This window comes from Danio rerio, chromosome 16 (assembly GCF_049306965.1).
Source record: "Danio rerio strain Tuebingen ecotype United States chromosome 16, GRCz12tu, whole genome shotgun sequence".
NCBI lineage: Eukaryota > Metazoa > Chordata > Actinopteri > Cypriniformes > Danionidae > Danio > Danio rerio.
The window spans coordinates 33,907,282-33,928,355 of record NC_133191.1 but is presented as its reverse complement, the minus strand read 5'-3'; the positions used below and the strand labels follow the sequence as shown (position 1 = coordinate 33,928,355).

The window sequence follows — 21,074 nt, the reverse complement described above, 5'->3', positions numbered from 1 at the left end:
AATTCTTAAAAGCAATTTTAAAATGCTTTGTCAAATAATTCTTATTCAGATTAAATAAATACATTTAAAATTGATGTAAGAAATTTTAAATAAGTGACAACTTTTTAGACCACAGATTTAAATAACTAGAATGGCAAAAACACTCAACCCAGTTAGAAAACCTGTGCAAATAAAATAAAATAGAAAAAAATCTAAAAATTAACTACATTTACTTAACTTGATGATGCCAAGAAATGCATAGATTTGTTGTCTGTTCCTAAAAAGATTTCATGCAGTACTTCTGTCTTCTGAATTGAATTTGTTTCATAATGATGTATATGCACACAGACTTTTAATTTCAGTCAGCCAGCCCCAGGGCTTATGGTGAATTGTCATCCCATTTAAAATCGTCACGTTTAAAATCTGATTTCTTTAGAAAAAAACATCTTCACTGCCTGGTTGAGATATAAAATGATAATCAGACCAAACAAAAAGCACTGCATTAAATTATATATATTTTTTACGCCATGTCTTTAAAATAGAGAAATTAATTGTACCCCATTTGACCTATTTTCAATGGAGTTTCTGCGCTAGCCTGTTGGTAATGACGGAGCCCACGTTTAAACTGTCTCTCATATCTTTTTACGCGTCAACAACCAAATGGATGCTTAAGTCTATTTTTTTTTTGTACTTTTAAACACCACATTTTTAAAAAATGTTGGAATCCAGTAATCATAGCCATTAAGATCTATTGTAAATAAGAAACTCTTAACAGGTTTGGAACACATAGGGTGTGAGCTTTCCTCTTGTTAAGTTGTGATATATGGATTACTGTTTCCGGGTCCAAGCTGCTACTCATTTCAGTTAAGACAATATTTGTTTACAACTTTTTAGTCATATCTCACATTAAAGTGAATTTTATATGAAATCATGGTGTACACGAGGGTCTCTGGACTTGCTGCATCACAGACACCAATATTTTAATAGTTTATAAAAAATGTCACTTTCTGGCTGTCGGGTATTAGGCATGGATGTAAATAAATTTTGATTGTGATTTTAGAAACTATTACAGCACTTTGTAAACATTTATTATCGCTTGGGCCTAGGCATGGGATGATAACTGTTTTCAAGGTATATCGTGGTTTGGCAAAGTTTTAAAACTGCCAACATTTTCTGCTATACCATTCCTATGGTATATGTAAGATTTTTTTTATTCATGGTTTTTTATTTATTTTATTTTTTGTTTTTGTCAACAGTATAGGCATGGGCTGGTATAAGATTCTGACAGTATGATAACCTTGGATAAAAATATCTCGGTTTCAGTGTTTCGCGGTTTTGTGATTACTGCACTAATATATATTCTTTTTAAATGTCTGGGTAAAAAACTGAAACTTTTTCAACACAATATCTTTTATTTTGAGAAACATTTGAAATATTTTGGAAAAGTAAACGTGTTAGACTTAACATTCGCTGTCTTCATTTCTTTCAAAAACACTGATTTCTATACAATTTAAAAGGGCATCTTTGGATATCTTTTCTGCTGGAGATACTGTTGTCCTAAAAAAACAAAAAAAAAAGTAAATAAAAAATACTACACATACCTTAGGAATGGTAATGCAGAAAATTTTGACGTTTTAAAACCTTGATTTTTCCAAACCCCAGTATACCTTGAAAACGGTTATCACCCCATGCCTTATCTTCAATAAAAAATAAATCCAAAGTTGCCGTTTTAAATTGAAAAGAAATTTGTGTTTTGAAACTATAATGAAGACAGCAGAAGTCAATGATTCATTTGAAGTATTCAGCCTGACTTGTTTACTGCACTGTTTTTCACCCAGACATTTAAAATGAATATATTTTAGAGCAGTAATCACAATATTGTGAAACTGTTTATCCAAGGTTATCATACCATCAGAATCTTATACCAGGCCATGCCTACTTGGTGCTAAAAGCTGTTTTGCATGACTTTTTTTTTTTCTTTCAATCAACTGCAAAAAAAATTCTGAAAGTGATTCCAACAATGTAGCTTCTATTGTAGCCAAAGTTATTTTAGTAAACAGAATTTTAGAAGACTAAAATTCAATTCATAAAACTTTTTTTTAACAGAAATAAAAATGAAACTAACTGAAACTTACAATAGCCATGGGCCGGTATAAGACTCTGACGGTATAATAACTTTGGATAAAAATATCACGCTTTCACTGTATTACAGAATTGAGATTACTGCTCTAAAATATATCCGTTTTAAATATCTGTGGTTAAAAACAAAAGCTTTTTTCCCATTTCCCATAATATATTAAATTTTTGAAAGTTTTATAATATTTTGGAACAGTAAACATGTCAGGCTACATAATTCAAATTAATCATTGACTTCTGCTAGTTTCAAACACATTTCTTTACAATTTAAAACGGCATCTTTGAATTTTTTTTTTTCTGCTGAAGATACAGTTGTCTAAAAAAATGTAATAAAATATCTCACACATACCTTAGAAATGGTATTACATTTTTATTTATTTTTTTATTTATTTATGTTTTTTATTTATTTATTACATTTTTAAAAGTTTGGCAGTTTTAAAACCTTGACTTTTCTAAACTGCGGTATACCTTGAAACAGTTATCATTCCATGCCTTACAACACTAAAAAAATAATAAAAATTAAAAATTAAAATAAAAAAAACTAATTAAATTATTATTAGAATAATAATTTAGAATTAAATGGCAAATAACTCTGTGGCTGAAAATTTGACAGTCTGCTGCTGTTTAGAGAAGATGATGCCTTTACAGCAACAATATTTTCTTAAATTGGCCAAAAATGTAAACCAAGCATGTTTAACTACATAAATTAATGTAAAGAAGTTTGTATTGATTCGTCCAAATTTTAAAAATGTAATTTAATGATTAATTAATTTTATAATTAATTTTAAAATAAATTAATTTAAGTTGCTTTTGTGCGTTTTTTTTCACTGTCTTTAAACTATTATTTTACTTTTATAACTAGGATTAAAAGCTGAATTATAATTCTGCGTCGACTGCTGGTTGTGACTCATGGCGCACGCCTTGCGCCTAGTCGTGCATTTTTACTTCTGCATGCTGTTTGTGTTGTTATACAATAACACTTCCCAAAACATTAGCTGTCTGTAGGTTTTTATGTTCCTCTGTGTCGAGTTTCTTTGCAGTTGCTTTTTTTAACGCTAACTTAATGTACAATTAGCTAAAACTCGCTCATTCAGACGTGAGAGCCGATGGGTGTGCAACAACTTTAATCATAAGATAAACACAAAACAAGTTTCCATCTAGAGCTACTTAACGGGACTCGACACTTGTCAACACTCGTCACTTGTAAACACTCTCTCCATTGGCTTCGCATGGCTGTCGGTCCTGCCCACACTGGTCATAGCTACCAAGCCGACCAATCACAGAGCTTGTACTAAGCATTGTTGTGACTGTAGTTACATTTTTTTAAGAGTTGTGCGTCAGCCACAGAAGTATAAATCAGCATTTAATGTAAGCTGTACAAACACTAAACTTTGCATTGATAAATCCTAGACATGACATGTTTACTGCTAAACTAGATTTACTCAAACTCAAACTTAATAGAAATGTGTTCATTAAATTAAGTAAACAAAAACAATCAAAACCATTAATGAAAATAAGTATTCTGAAACTAATAACAAATATAGACATACTGAAGCACCGAAATAAAGCCCAATTTAAAAAGACCAAACTATAATAACCTTGTTTGTAACATGGACTTGTTTTCTGTTTAGTTCAACTGTATAACCATAGTTTTTGTCCATTGTATAAAGAACATTTTCACTGGTAAAATAGCAGTGGTGAACTCCAGTAACCTTCTGCAAGTGAATTTTAGTTTTGTGTGTGTATTTCATCCCCTTGACTGATTTTCTCTCTCTGTCTCTCTCAGTGAGCTTGCGGTCTAAAGGATGAGGTGGGGCGCGCTGATTAGCATGCTGCTACGCTGAGAAGAGTTTATCCAGCCAGGACGAGCGGCAGCAACTACACGTTCCCTTCCTGAATCGGCTATCAGACACCTGCTCTGAATCAAGTACCTGTCTGGATCTTTCCCTCGCACACACACACACAGCTATGGCTGGCTGGCTCTGGCTGGGAGGGTAATCGGTGTGCTGGTTGCCTGGCAACCCCACCCTGAATCCTGCCGAATAGAGCCCTGGTCTGTCACTGAAGACTTTTTAGTCCCCTTCTTCTGAGTTGATTTCCCCTTTGGAGGAGGTAGAGGGCAGCGGCCGGAGCAGGAGCCATGGACTTATGAGGTGAGAATGGCAGCACGGCGGCTGTTCGGCCCCCAGGAGCCCTCAGGCAATCAGAGCCAATAACGTGGGTGCCCACACACACACTCATACGGGCCGAGCGGCAGGAGCAGTATGCAGGAGGCTGACCTACCGGCAACCAATGCTTTCACAGGTGAGCACCGGATCTGCTTCATAACCGCCGGTGTGTAATGATGCATGCCAGCGGTGAGGATTATGTTCATGAGGAGGGTCATGTTGTGCTTTACTAACTCATGATGTTTTTTTTTGAGTGTGTGTGTGCTGATATTCAAAACTGCTCTCTCACTCCCCCTCCCAATCCCAGACTACTCTGCTCCATTTCTCCGACAGGCTGCATTTTTTTTCTCTTCTTTTTTTTTTCTCCCCTGCCTGGAATGGAATGCGGAGAAGGAGAGAGATGGGTGGAGGCTGGGCTGTGTACTAAACCTCAGTTTGACAGTCTAGTGCACTGCAGATGGATAGAAGAACTAGGACTTAATAGAGAAATGTGCTTCATTATTGCTGCTATATAACACACTTCCCTTCCTGTCCCCTCTCTTTTTGGTCACGTTTTCTATCCACTTCTCAGTTCCCTTTATTCTCTGCTTGCCTCATCCTTCTTCTCCCTTTGTTTTGTTGTTTAGATTTGTCTCAACTTGTAGACCTGGGATTAAGATGCGTTTTTGTTTGTCTGATCTTAAGCTTGTCCACTTTTGATCACTTTTTGGCCACTATAGTTGTAAACTCAGGAAATCCTGAGAAGTTACTAATCAGTTTTCCAATATTTGTAAATGTACAGTACTTCAAATAATGTTCTTATTCTGAGGGCAAAAAAGAAGTTCGTAATAGCTTAGTGACTGTGTACTGAACACTCCAACACCCCCGCACTGCAGTAGGTGGGGTTGTAAATGTGTCATACTGCTCACATGTATCCTAATCAACTAATGGTGGCCAAGGTTATTACAGTTAATGAAAATGAACGAAAACAAAAACTAAATTTGAAAACATTTTAATTTAGGGAAGTTTTATGAACTAATTTCGATAGAAGCATGTAATATGATTGGTCAAAGCTGGCTTCTCATCCATAATCATTAATCCAATCAGATTGATCCAAGCTTATAATAAATAGATTGATTTCACGCTACTGGCCTATGTTCGTCTATAGAAGAATCCCCCCTTCCACCCCATCTCCTCTTTTTCCTCCCTTTTCCAGGGGAAGCTCTTGAGACCTGCTTGATCTCAAACCCGCTTATATGCTTATTGTCCAGGTGGGATCATTGAGCCCAATTATCTCCAAGCTCAGGGTTCTCTCCTGGGACAACATGCCAAACCTGCTATTAACGCCAAGCATATCTAAGTGTGAACTCTTGAACTGAAATAAAAATAAAAATGAGAGTTTTTTTTTTTTTTTTAAACTAGAACTAAATTAAACTGTCTTGTGTACATACAAAATTAACTGAAACTAACTAAAATTACATCAGTAATGTTCTTCTTTTTCGTCTTTTCTATTAAATACATAGGCCTATCATATGCCTTTCAGAAATCTATTTTCTTTGCGCTGCCAGGTGTTTGACCCATACAGCACTTCAGAGTCTTGATGCCATTGGCCAGATCAAGCCGGTTCTCCTCCTGTCAGTTCCCGCTGTTATTGCCGCTACAAAAATAATTCGTGGACATGACAACAGCATGGTGACAGCATTAAATTCAGAAACTTAAAATTAATAATTTAACACATTTGTGTCCAATAATAGGTTTTATTTTTTTCTTATTGATAGAGATCTTGAGCAAATCATTCTTTTTAACTAGATCTTCTTAGTGAACCAATTGATCTAGTTCACCAAATCGAACTGAATCACTTGAGTCAATTCGCTTCTCCAGTAAGTGCTTATTTAGAAACTGCTTTTTTACTTGCCTGATACCCCCTCTGACTCGAAATAAACCAATATATACATAGTTATGTAGTTATATACATAGTTATATACATAGTTAACAGTGCACGACAGCCTGCTGTGACTAAAGCAAACTTGAATAACTGCAGCGTGGGTTACTTGAATGTTTGCAACAAAGGTTGAAAGCATGTACCTAACCTAACCTTGTTAATATTAATTATCCCAAAATTATTTTACATGCCACATGCAAGAGGGTCTGGAAGGAACAAATAAAAGCTTGTTGATAAATATCATTTTGTTTAGTAAACCATTGCAAAAATCACTTAATTTTACGTATTTTTTTACTATAGTGGTCCCTCGTTATTCGTGGAGTTATGTTCTAAGAATAGCCCGCAATAGGTGAAATCTGTAAAGTAGTCTGCTTTATTTTTTGAATTATTCTAGATGTTTTAAGGCTTTAAAACCCCTCACTACACATTTTTACAGGCTTTTTTCAGACAGACATTAACATTCTTTTCTCTCTTGTTTAAACACTCTCAAACTTCAAACCTTCATAGAAAAATAAGTCCAGTATTATAGAATGAAACAAAAGATCAAATATTTATTCCGTAATGGCGTCCTACAGCTGTGTAACTTCCTTTAGCACATCAAGAAATTCAACTTTTTGTGGGATGGTTAGCGTCTTCCTTTGTCTTTTGGGTGCAACTGCCGGTGCTTTTGACAGTACAGAATGTTTAATCGACATTGTGGGGAGAAAACTTGCAAGCATACAGTACAGCACTTCAGAGTGACTATGTGCTAATCAGGACGCGGAACACTATGCGCTGTAGAAGTCAAATTGGCCAAAAAAAATCTACAAAACTGCAAGGCCGCGAAAAGTGAACCACGTTATAATGAGGGACCACTGTAATTAGGTAAAATATTTTATGGTTTTACAAAACATTCAATCACAACTGATTTGATTCAGCGTCACAAGCATTTTGAAAATATTGTTGAACCAACTCATTCTTTATAAGGTCCCGAAACACTAAAACACATTTTTTGAGCTTCTGACAGTCACACTGCTAAAAACACTATTAGGACACATATTTCACTAAAAAGTGAAAATTGGTTGTTTTTGCGTTATTTCGAGCAAATTCGTACTTCCGGTTTGAAATAAATTTTTGAAACTGCGTCACGACCATGAGATCTTGGCATGTATTCCAGCATGCAGACTGGACGTCTGTACCTGGGAGTACCGTATTACGTCTCTAAGTATGTTGCATTGATTCATGAGTATGGCTTGGTTCAAACCAATCAGCACGCTTTATTATATATGCACTGCAGCTTAATTAATATGCATGCTAGCTTCGAAGACTGTAACTGAAACATTGTTCCAACGGCAGAGAGACACCATGTTGTGCTGCCAAAAGAAGTGGGAAAAGAATAAGAATTGTTTGGAGATATGGGTCGTCAGTGTTGCTTTTATAATGTGCTGTAATGCACATTGTAATGTTTTGTTTTCATTTTTGCTCTATGGGAGTGCTGCTGGACTCACGTGTGGATTTCAGTGCATGCGATGTGCGGCAGAAATACGTTTGTACGAACATTTTTTTACTCGAGAGCTTTTCTCATCTGGAAATGGTGAAATCTGGAATCGCTGCTCGTCTCCTTTAAAAAAAAAGACGCAGCTCCAGTATGTGTTGATTGTCCTGTCTACAAATTTGGTAGGTGTGTGCGATCAGCGCCCTTTCTTTGTTCATTCAGATGGCAAAGTTATAGTTTGTATTGTCAGCAGTATTATTTCAGTGTTTAATGACAGACCTTAGTCAAAATGGTTTCCAAGTTACTTAGTTTACACTGCAAGCAAACTATTGCCGACCGTCGTGTTTAATTTTCACCGCACTTTGTGACAGGATTGTCTACAAACACACGGCTTTCTGACCTACCGAGTGCATCTGAGTTACCCAGAAATGCTGAGGTTTTTTTCTCTTATACAACATGCAGTGGCGACGCAGTAGGTAGTGCTGTCGCCTCACAACAAGAAGATCGCTGGTTTGAGCCTCGGCTCAGTTGGCGTTTCTATGTGGAGTGTTCTCCCTGCGTTCGGGTGGGTTTCCTTCGGGTGCTCCGGTTTCCCCCACAGTCTAAAGACATGTGGTACAGGTGAATTGGGTAGGCTAAATTGTCCGTAATGTATGAGTGTGTGTGTGTGTGTGTGTGTGTGTGTGGATGTGGATGTTTCCCAGAGATGGGTTGCGGCTGGAAGGGCATCCGCTGCGTATAAACGTGCTGGATAAGTTGGTGGTTATTTCCGCTGTGGCGACCCTGGATTAATAAAGGGACTAAGCCGAAAAGAAAATGAATGAATGAATGAATAAATGAATGATGTGCGGTATCAAACATTCCACCATCATTAAACACACTGTCTTTCTCCCCTGTGTCTGTGTTTGTTTTTCCTCTGTAAAAAACAGCGCGTGCCCAAATGGAAACTTCCATTTTATTCAAATCCTTCCCCTTTTCCATCCCTAAACAGAGCTAGACACACCCACTTTCCTGACTTCTTCCAAACTAGAGGTGTAAAAGCACCCTGCTGAAACGGGGAGTTTCATGACCCTTTAAGATGACCTACTGGTGGTGTTAGTTTAAGGGAATCCCCCCCTCCCCCCATTCTGTCTTAGTAGGGTGTTTTCAAACACCTCTAGTTTGGAAAAAGTCAGGAAAGTGGCTGTGTCCAGCTCTGTTTCGATAGAAGTGTCGGGGAAGAGAAAGAGGGAAGGTTTTGCACAAAAATGGGAGTTTCTGTTTGGGCATGCGCTGATTTTCAGAGTCAAAACAAACACACAGACACGGGAAAAAGACAGTGACTTTGTTTACATGAACATCAGTAATCGAATTATTTGGCAAATCTTTATTTTGTGGACTGTAATCGCAGTTTGGCACTTTCACTTTCATTCAGGAACATTTCATGCATGCCCCGTGAGTCCGAGATACTTGATGCAAGAAACTGCTGGAAGAGTGTTGTTTTAATGGAATGTTTGATACCACACTGCGAATGGAAGAAGAAAAAAAAAACCCTGCATTTCTCAGTAACTTACAAGCACTCGCTAGGTAACGTATCGTCAACACGTGTGTCCGAGAATGCTGGGCAATGTGCACTTATCCCATGACTGAGCTTCCAATGTTTCATCAAGAAACCCTGCACAATTCAGGCATAAATGAAAAAACATTTTTTTTTGCTTAAAATCAAGATCATAGTTATCTTACAATTCTGTGGATAAACATTAATATGGATAAATAAAGGTTAATATAAACTATTATTATTGGTATTCTCAAACATGTGATAAAATTGCAATAAAAATATTAGGCCTATGTGCAGGTCTACTGTTAGTTAAAATGAACAGACTTTATACAGACTTGAGATGAACAGACTTAAATAGACTTTGTCCTGTTTGTAAATTCACAGTAAAGTGACGACATCAGAATACAACTATTCAAATAGTTCCTAAGTTGAATTATTATGTTTGGGACATGTGCTTGTCATTTGTCATTGACAACATTATTAGACCATTTTTTTTACTGGTAAAATGAAACATTTGTCATTATCAGATTTCCTCTGGCATTATATTCAACATTTTATAGGCTAGAGTAGTTATACTGACACTGTTAAACATTATGGCACACTTTGTGTTTGCTTTGAAAGAAAAAAAACCAAATCAAATTCTTGTAATCATAATTCTCAAATGCAAAATAATCCTTTAAATGATGTGCACGCTTTTGGTTATGCTTTCACTTGTGCTCATGTCATGGCTGCTGTCACTTTGAGGAAAAAAACATGCATGCAAAACTTCCCGCGCGGCTCCCAAACGATCACTCTGTGCTACAAACTGAATGTTATTTACAACTTTATTACCTGTTATTCACAGCCTATGCAGGTTCTGTTCATACATCAATCACGGACAAGCAAAATGACATTTTTGGGTGAATTATACATTATAAATACAGTATGTAACTCTTTCAACACTATTTTGAGCTGGCCACGTTGTTGAGCAGTGTATGTAAAACAATGTGAAGATTTGTGCGACCTCCTTTATTCTTTCCCCGAACTTGAAAATATAATTGGCTGAATCGTAGAGATGCTGGATTAAGATTGTGTGGGGAGTCGAATCTATTATTTTTTTCAAATAATCGTGCAGCCCTACTTTATAGTCAAAATTTTGGTGCTGGCCAAAGGTCAGCCTATTAGAAGAGAAGAGTGAGTTGAACAGGCCCACTTTGTCTCTCAACTACGTGCACATTATTTCTGATTGCTAAGCAAAAATTTGAGCTTTGCAGAGTCAGCATAATTATCGTAGTGTCAATATTCTACCTTCTGAAATTTGGAGAAAGTTAACCTTAAGGTCATGATACCCGTTTCTCGTCATTTGGTCATGCTTGATGGTCAATATTTTATCCCCTGAAATTTGGAGAAAGGTGTGAAGTTAACCTTAAGGTCATGACACCTTGGTCATTTGGTCATTCGTTGAATAGGAGAACCTGGAGAAAAACAAAAAATATAATAAATAATACAATTTCCATCATGAAGAAATGTTCCATCTCTTCTCATTCCGTCTCTTTCTTCTTATTTCATGTCATCTATTCGGTCCTCATCTTTCCTCTTATTATTCTTGTTTTTTTTTTAACCTCTTTAACTTTTTTCATCTTGTCTGTGGTCACGTTTCCTCATCTACTCCCTGACTCTTCTCTTGTTTTCTTTCTGCTCATCTCTGCACTTAATTTAATTTAATTCTCGTCTGTTTTGTTTTCTCCGTTGTCATTGTTTGATCTCTTTTAACTTCACCTCTTCTTGTTTTGTCTCATCTTATTTGATCTTTTTGGATCTGTCATCTCTCTCTTCTCCTTTTTTAAATCTCTTTTCTCTCCTCATCTCTCTTACAGTATTTCGACTTGACCTTGTTTTTCTCTGCTCTTTTGTCATCAGTTTTTATACATTTCAAACATTTTCAGTTTACATTTTCTCATCGGGTTCTCATTTTCTCTCTTTTTGTTTTGGTTTGTCTCAATTCTCTCCATTCTTTTGTTTTATTTTCCTCCTTGTTTGTAATCTCTTTTCGGGTCATCTCATCTAATGTTTATCTTGTATTTTCTCGTCTCTTCTCTTTTTACTTAGTCTTTTCTCTACCATTTCGTCTATCCTCATCTCATTTGGCCTGGTCTTTCATTTTTTCTCCTTGTCTTTTCTTTTCTTTTAATCTTGTCTTTGTCTCTTCTATCCATTTTGTATACTTTTTCTAATGGGCTTTTCATGTTTTCTTTTTATTCTCGAGTCAAATACATTCATACATTCTCGTGTCTTTCATTGGATCTTTTCTCATTTGATCAAATTTTTCTCACCTCTTTCTATAGTCTCTTCTTCCCTGTCTGGTTGTTTTGTCTCTTCTTTTCTCATTGTCTCTGTTCTGTCTTTTTCTTTATCCTTTTCCTTATCCTCTCTTTTCTTTTTTTTCATGTAAGATTCCCTCTTTCATCCACATCTCTTCTTGCATCTTCTGTCTTTATCACTCCTCTTTTCCTCGTCTTGTCTCATCTCTTTCTCTCTTTTGTCTGGTCTTTTATTTTGTCTCTGCTCATCCTGTCATCTCACTTTTAACTTATTTTCTTCTTTGCCTCTATCTCTCTTCTTCTTCTTTTTTCCTCTTTTGACTTCTTGCATCAGCACACATGTATTTATTTATTTATTAATTAATTAATTTATTTATTTGAATATTTTTTTTATATTTTTTTAATTTAATGTTTTTATTAGAATTTTTTATCTATATTTATTTATCTGCTTATTTTTATTTACATTTTATTTTTATTTTTTTTAATTTGTTTATTTTTAATATATTTTAATTTAATTTAATTTAATTATATTTTTATATTTTATTTTTATTTAACAATTTTTTGTTTTTCATTTAAATTTTATTTATAATTTTCGATTTTATTTGTTTATTTGTTTATTTTTAATTTAGTTATTGTTATTTTTATATATATATATATATATATATATATATATATATATATATATATATATATATATATATAACAATTTATATATATATATATATATATATATATATATATATATATATATATATATATATATATATATATATATATATATATATATATATAATTTAAAAATTTTTATTTTATTCATTCATTCATTCATTTTCTTGTCGGCTTAGTCCCTTTATTCCCACGCGAATGCAGGGAGAACATGTAAACTCCACACAGAAACGCCAACTGAGCCAAGGTTCGAACCAGCGACCCGTCGACCTTCTTCCTGTAAGGCGACAGCACTACCTACTGCGCCACTGCTTCGCACTATTTTTATTTTATATTAATTAATTTATATTTACCTATTTATTTGTATTTATTTTAATTTATATTATTTTTTTGTATTTTAATTTATTTATTTTTATTATTTATTTTTTATTTTTTTTATTTATTTACTTATTTATTGTGGATAATGCAAAAAATGCAGTTTTTAAAATACCTATACGAGTGGTCAAGACTTTTTTTCATGTCTCATCTGTTTTTTTCCCGTGATCTCATGTCAAATTGTCTCATATAGTCTCTTTTTTTCTCATCTCATCTAGTGTCCTCAATTTCCCCATCCTCTCATTTTCTGTTCTTTTTTTCTTTTTATCCTGTCCTGTTTCTTTTTCTCCTCATTTGTAATCTCAAGATTTTTTTGCTTTATTTTGTCTCACTTTTTTTCTCATTTCATACAGTTTCTTCTCTTTTCTCCTCTTTTTCTCTATTTTGTTTTGTCTCGTCATATTGCCTTGTGTCTCCTCATTTTCTCTTGTCAGCATGTTTTGTCATTAGTTCCTCTTCATCTTGTCTTCTCTTCTCTTGTCATGTTTCATTTATTTTCCCTTGATTTATTGTTGTTTTGTGCAGTTGAATGCTGGGATTGTATCTCATCTGCTGATTTGTTTTGTCTGAAGATCGTACCATTTTCAAAAGCACTTTGGGCTTGACCACACCCTGTGAGAGATCGCTCTGGTATTGTCTGGCACCTCCTTCTCAGACAGAGGAGTTTGTTTGGGTGCTGCTATCATCACTGTCTGGTTTGCATTGCACTTTGGTCCCGCGGCAGAAACTTCCATACGGCTGAGAATGCAGCGTTATCAGGTCAATGTCGGCTTTCTCTAAAACCATGCTTGCAGGAACACTTATTTTAAGATCATTTATAAGAGCCAGTGACCTACATTTATAGGATCGTAACGTTGCCACTTTAGATCCTCAGATCTCTGCAAAGTTTTTGGCTTAGTGAAACTATCCCCCCAAACTCCTGAGACTGAGCATTTTCAGGGCGTCTGCAGCAGAGGTGGGACCAAGTCATTGTTTGGCAAGTCACAAGTAAGTCTCAAGTCATTGCCCTCAAGTCCCGAGTCAAGTCCCGAGTCAAGACAGGCAAGTCCCGAGTCAAGTCCCAAGTCAAAGGCAACAAGTCTCAAGTCAAGTCCAAAGTCCTATAGTTTGATTTTCGAGTCTTTTCGAGTCTTTTTAACAGGAAAAATAAAATGTAAACAGATTATGTATGGTTGTAAGATCTTTATTTATTAAACAAACCTTTTTTTTTAAGAACATTGCTCAGATATATAAAAACACAAATGTAATTTTCTGAAAAAGTGCTGAACAGTGCTGCGTCTCGTCTACACAGCATATTGCACAAGAATGAGTTCCACCACAATAGAGTCCATTTTGCCTCACATCACACAGAAATTGCAGGTCTTCTGCTGTCTAGTTCATTAAGTTTAGTTGTGCTATGTTATGTGTTCGGTGATCAACTTGTGATCAACTAAAACTACATAAACGACCTCAATGAGGCAGCAGTAGACCAACAACTCCTGTATGCTGCAAAGTAAAATTGAGTGAACTTGTTTTTTTGTCAATTGAGTCTCGTGTGTGCTGAAGAGATGAAGATGCAAATCTGTCTAGCAGCAATGTAAAATTGTGGCACATATTCTAAATGAAGTAGGCTACTTCATACAAACAATAACCTTGTTTTCTTCACATAACAATGAAGAACTTTGCTCTCTACCTTGTGTGATGCTCGTGCACCGATTTCCTCTGTGGACAAAACTGCTTGCGAGCTCTCAAATATACGCTGCTCATGCGCAAATTTTCTCGCTCTCAAATATGCACTGCTCACGCACATATCCTGCGTGCTCTCAGAGATTATATACAGAATTTGTGTCTTGTGTTTCCTCTTTCTTTCGTGCTTTTTGATATGATTTATATTGAGGCACTATTTATTAACAATAACCAGAATACTAAAATAGACTTAAATATTAATTTTTTTATCTAATAAACCATAACATTTTGGCTGTATGTTATATGATGAGATATTTCCAGTTTCAAACACTTAAAGACACAGAGAATAGATGTTGGATGTAAAGAATGCATTTTGTTTTACAAACATTTATTAAACATCCAAAAAGTGCACCATACTAATCAAATAAAAAACACATGAACACATCTATTGGCATGGACAGTGTTTTGAACAGTACTATAGTAAAGTACTTCAATTAATCTGTTGGGGTCATATTATAGTTGCTATGGTAACACAAGTGTAATATAAACAAATTACCCAGTGCTGTAGTTTTTTACAATATAGGGTATATTATACTACAATTCACCACACTTTACTGTAGAAAAACTACACCGTATTTTATTTTATCAGTTCACTATTCTTAATACTACATGCTGAAGCATTCATAAACAACTTGTCAATAATACTAGCCTAAAACATAGGCAGTATACCTAACTCTCAAAAACACTAGTATTTATTATAGAATTTACCTTAACCTCATAGTTTTTTGTGTATTGTTACTAAATAGTATAGCAATATAAAAACCATATCAACATTCTGGAATAATCAATTTACCAGCAGGATCTCTGGAGAGCAATAGCAGGAAAGGTTTGAGGCGCCAGTGTGGAAAAAAAGTCAAGCAAAGGCAGTGAGACTGAATACGCGTGCGAGAGACCAGCCAATCAAATTGAAGTACCTGCCCATTGGTGAAAGTAATGTCAGAGCCAATCAGATTTGTCTTTCTTTTCATAAAGAACGGGGTTCGAATCCCACTTAGGCACTTGTAAACTATCATTTTAGACCATTTTGTCAAAAATCCCTACTGAAAAAAACAGCTTGAACCAGCCTAGGCTGGTTGGCTGGTTTTAGCTGGTCGACCAGGCTGGTTTTAGAGGGGTTTTGGCCTTTCCAGGCTGGTTTCCAGCCATTTCCAGCCTGGTCTTAGCTGGTCAGGCTGGGAGATGACCAGCTAAAACCAGCTTGACCAGCCTAGCCAGGCTGGGAGCCCAGCCCAAACCAGCTATGTCCAGCTTAAACCAGGCTGGTCAAGCTGGTTTTAGCTGGATTTTGCTGGTCAGTTTCCAGCCTGACCAGCTAAGACCAGGCTGGAAATGGCTGGAAACCAGCCTGGAAATGACCAAAACCCCTCTAAAACCAGCCTGGTCGACCAGCTAAAACCAGCTTACCAGCCTAGGCTGGTTTAAGCTGGATTTTTCTGCAGGGATATTGTAATGTTTAACAATTTATTAGAGCCACGAATTATCTAAAACTTGTTTTTATGTTTGAATAGCCAATAAATGTGCTAAATAAATTAAAATAGATATACCCACAGTGAAACAGTTATATAAATTTAAATATTAGTTTAAATACATTCATAGTGGTTTTAAATATCTTTTAATATGTAAAGTAGAGAAGTTCACATTCAACAAACCGAATAAAACAAGTCTTCGTTTTTAGTTTATTTAAAAAAACAATTACAAATGGAGTAATTCAACTCACAATTAAATGATCTGATTGAGTGATGGAATAATAAAGGTAAAACTTTAATTGAATGATCAGTCAAGTGTTTCCAAATGAAATGTTAAAATAAGAGTCCTACAAAACAGGAACAAAGACACTCAAGAAACAAAATGTGATTGTTAATTGTATTTTTTATTAGATGGTTGGTTTTAAGTACTTTAAAAATAGTAGATAAGCCTTGAATATATAGAGGGGGAAATACAGAAAAACAAACAAACAGAAATTCAACAATATATATGCATTACATTACAATCTCACAATACAAATTTAAATAAAAACAATATAGAGGACTAATATATTGCATAAGATCAACAATAATACAAATACTTTTAAGGTTTTAAATACTAAATAAAATTAATAGTATCAATCCAAAATATGAAAAAGGTAACACTTTACAATAAGGTTGTATTAATTAATTAAGTTTATGAACTAATGTGAACAAACAATGCAGTGCAGTACAGTTACAGTTCATTACAGTATTCATTAATTAATGGAAATAAAATTATTGGTTAATTCTTGTTAAATCACAGTGCATTAACATTAATGTTAACAAGCATACCTTTAAATTGTAATAATGCAATAGTAAATGTTAAACTATAATTAATAAAGGTTAAAAAGTATAGTTCATTATTAGTTCATGTTAGTACATAGATTAATTTAAAAAACCTTATTGCAAAATGTCACCAAAAAATAACAAAACACTTTTTTTCACAGTTTTAAGAGCTTTAAAAGTAAATTATATATATCTAGTTATTATGGCATGTAATTAATGTTACTACTAATTAAATAGTTAGAAAATACTGTCAGAGGATGGGCAAAACACAAAAATAAAACATAATATGTGCATTGACACAAATGACCAAGTGCAAAAACATAAATTACAGCCATGTTTATTCATAATTATGTGAAATAAATCACAAGAGGGTAAATTTGGTTTAATAAAAAACTGAAGTTCATTAACTTATGCACAACAGTAAAACAATGCTTTTGCACAGTAACACATTGCGAGTAGTAAAGTCTCTTACCTTTGACAGATGTTGTAAATCCGCTGAATAAAACAAAAGGAGCAGATGGAAGATGTGTTTATTTCACTCTCCTAGTCAGAATGAAAATGGCATCTTCAAATTTCCCGCTGGTGCAAAAACACGGAAGTGCGCCACAAAGCGCTAGTGGTCGAAAGTATGCGTGCATGCTCTCTGTCTCACACACGCAGATGTAGAGATAGAATGTTCCGTGTCAACATACTTTTTTATCTTTGGGCTTTTTATAGAAAGGAGCAAGTCTTTACAAGTCAATAGGCGCAAGTCCAAGTGAAAGTCCGAGTCATTCATGTTCAAGTCCAAGTCGAGTTGCAAGTCTTTTCATATTTTGTCAAGTCAAGTCTGAAGTCATCAAATTCATGACTCGAGTCTGACTCGAGTCCAAGTCACATGACTCGAGTCCACACCTCTGGTCTGCAGAATTTTAGGCATTTGAGTTTTGTTTTAAAGTCCTTTAAAATGTAAACTTTGAAGTAATCATATCCTGCACTAGGCACAAGTTTCAACAGGTCAGGAACTGAAGACGTATTTGCACAACACAGATTTCAACCGGGAAAACTTTTTTGTTGGTTTGTTTTGGCTCTTCATTTACCTAAAAAACAGTACATTTGATTTAATTTAATTTTGTTTTGTTTTGTTTTGTTTTGTTTTGTTTTTTTTGTTTTGTTTTGTTTTGTTTTATTTTTATTTTATTTTATTTTATTTTATTATTATTATTATTTTTTTTTAAAAAATAATAAAGCTGCCCATAACATTACAAACCACAGGAGAGGACAAATTGTTCAGCAGGAAAACGCAAAGAAGTTCAAGGTGCTCCAGGATTGGCCAACCCGGTCACCAAACTTAAACATTATTGAGCATGTCTGGGGTAAGATGGAGGAGATATTGAAGATAAATCCAAAGAATCTTGATGAACTCTGGAGTCCTGCAAGAACTTTTTCTTTGCCATTCCAGATGACTTTATTAATAAGTTATTTGAGTCATAGTAGAGATGTTTGGATGAAGTCCTCCAAGCTCATGGGAGTCATACACAATAATAATTCTTGTTCCTCTGCACCATGTATTTATATTCTTTACTTTACATTATTTGCTGTTAAGTGAATAGACTTTTGTCTAAGCAAAATCAGTATTTACTGTGCTAATTAAATAATTAAAAATTAAGGCATGATCATATTTTATTTTGGTAAAATAAGCGTAATCTAGAGGTCTTTGCCTTTCATAAAAGTCACTTCTGATACTAAATGATCAACTAGAAGTCAAGTTATTATTGGTTATTTCTAAAACTTGGATAGGCAACAAAACTTTTGTCAGTTATTGTGCATATTTTATTATGCATTTTGGAATATCGCAATAAAAACTGCTTATTGGAAAGTCAAATGTCTTGATCATGTGCAATACCAAAGCGCATTTCATACCTCCAAAAGCCACTGTGCAGAACAATTTAACCTTAATCAAAACCTCGATTAATTGAACGTTTTGACTTGATCTCGACTAATGTACAATAATTTTATTTTATTTTTCTATGCTTTTGCCCTTTTAATTTAATGACAAGTTTTGTACAGTAAATATGCTCACATATTACAAGTGATACATTTTTGAATGAAGGGTGCATTAACTGATTTTAAAATAATTGAAGGAAACGCACACGATCTACTATCTCTTGATTATTTATTGAACATCCATGTTAAACAACTGAAATTAAAACACATTGATTAAAACAAACAGTAAACGGTTTCACTTATAAAAGTTAAAACAAATAGCTTGCACTTTTTTGATGTTTTTTATTTTCAGTGTAGAAAATAAGCAGTATCTCCTCTAATTAAATCACCCTTGTTTATCCTGTAAATAATATTTCAAACAGTGCATTAACAGTAATTTTAATGTAATAGAAAATATGCCGTCTCAAGGGATCTCAGGCGCAGCTGTCAATCATCATCAGTGTAGTGCAAAGTAAGGTACTCAAGAATGATTCCATCGTCCTACTTGACCAGAGATCTGATGTGGCTGCAAAGGGACCACAGAAGTAGAAATCAGACTTAGCTGAATTATACTTTTACGTCGAGTGATTTCGTTAACTTTACTCATAAGATAAACACAAAACAAAAGTATCCATATTGACCTCCTCCATTGGACTTGTCACTTGTAAAAACTCAGCCCATATGATCATATGCGAGCGCTTGATGCACAAGTACACATCAGCTTTTACCAAAGCTAGGTCACGTGACTCCACGCATGGTAAGGAAAGTAATTGAAAAAATCGATTTGGTAAAACGTTATCGATTAGAGGTTCTGAATGTCGATTTCGATTCATTTTTGATTAATCGGCCAGCTCTACACTGTGCGTTCATTGCATTTCATCTTTGACTTGTGAGACACAATAAATGTATTATATAAAAAAGCCTTAGGCTACGTCTGAAATTGCCTACTGCTCGGTAAGTACTGCATTAAAATTTAAACGTTATACTCGACTGTACTACATCTGCCTTTTTCACTTGTGGTGCATTATGGGATAGCGGGATCAGAATCTAGCCGAAGTAGTGGGTCATCCGGGTACTTCTCGCATGTTTTTCGAATTCTATGAATTTGGACATGCTACTCGGCTCACATACTGTATTTAGCATACTCTATGGTATGGAAGTATGCGATTTCGGACGCAGCTTCAGTTTCTCTGGATTTTTAGGCATGGGTTTGACATTTCCGAACTTGGCATTTAAAGAATTGTGTTTTTGGTCATTTTATTCTGACCAAACTACATTTGGTCAGAATAAACAGATGTCTTCATTTGTCATGATTAAGTCAAGGTTATTCCACCAAATATTGATTTCATAACTCTTTCAAAGTTCAAGCATTGGTACTGTGTTATTGTGTTAAAAATGATTTCAAATCTAAAAGTGTGCAACATCTTGGGTATTTTATGTAAATAAAATTTTTTTTTAAAATTGTTCAATTGAATGAAAAATATTTACAGTTTGCGGAATAAAATTAAGATTGTAATTTAGTCAAGCTGAGCATTTTCAAGAATCTTTTAATTTCTAAAAAGGTTGTCTCTGTCCCTTTTTATACAAATGTTTTTATAATTATAAGTATTATTCTTCTAATAAAAATATTCTCAACATCCAGACCCCAACATTAACCATTTAATACCTAGAATAACTTCAATATGGTCTCATCTAGAGAACGTCTCCTTTTGCGAAAAATACCAGCGTAGACCAAGGCTATAAGTTTGACATACTCTGATGCGGCAGGTGTGAAAACTGAGATGGACTCTTGACTGTTATTGATTAAGTGACTCATTGCGGTTTTCTTGTGTTTGTTTGTGTTTGTGTGTGCGTGTGTGTGTGTCCAGAGTGCAGATTCCTGTGCACAAACGGCAGATGTCTAAATGTGGGCTCACAGGTCTGTGATCAGCTCAACCACTGCGGAGACAACAGTGATGAGGAGCACTGCCCCATCTCCACTCAGCATCCTGCATCTGCCATCTTCAGCTGTGAGTCCATCTCTCAAAACTAGCTCTGTGCTGCTTTCTCATGAGGGCGAGCAGGACGTTTGCTCGTTTTTCTTCTGGATTCCTCAGGCTTTTGTCTCCAATGCCACCTGCAGGGGTGTGAGTGTGAGGCGGGTGTTAAGTGGCATCTCCAAACGCAGAGTGTTTGTGTGTGTGTTAAATAGGATCTGATCATATAGAATTACAGTGCATGAATAGTGGGTTAATAATATCTCACTTTTTTTTTCATTTTATTCTTTCATATCTCTTTGATAGACATGTATTTAACTACTGAATATTTAAACTTATTTTATTATATTTTCATGATTGGCATGAAAGTATAATCAGTGCTAAATTATAGAACTGCCCCTGTTACAAAAAAAGGATGTGTGTATGTATGTATGCAAGTATTGCTGTGCGATATTCTGCAATATCAGCACTCGTAGAGCCTCTTCATCCTTCTGTATTACTCCGCCCACATAGAGGGACAGGAGATCCATAAACTCACTACATTTTGACAAATATTGCAGC

At 34.9% G+C, this 21,074-nt stretch overlaps 1 protein-coding gene across 2 annotated transcripts in view; it reads left to right on the top strand.

Annotated features, from left to right (window-relative positions):
* Positions 1–21,074, top strand: part of ldlrad4b (low density lipoprotein receptor class A domain containing 4b) — a 114,133-nt gene that overhangs the window by 25,848 nt on the left and 67,211 nt on the right. For both annotated transcript variants that reach the window (XR_012391485.1, XM_009292466.5), the window contains exons 2-3: positions 3,902–4,419; positions 20,406–20,546. Coding sequence is in view for 1 of the 2 variants with exons in the window: in XM_009292466.5 (XP_009290741.1) it covers positions 4,380–4,419; positions 20,406–20,546 (181 nt within the window). In the remaining variant the exon portion in view is untranslated. The remainder of the gene's footprint in view (positions 1–3,901; positions 4,420–20,405; positions 20,547–21,074) is intronic.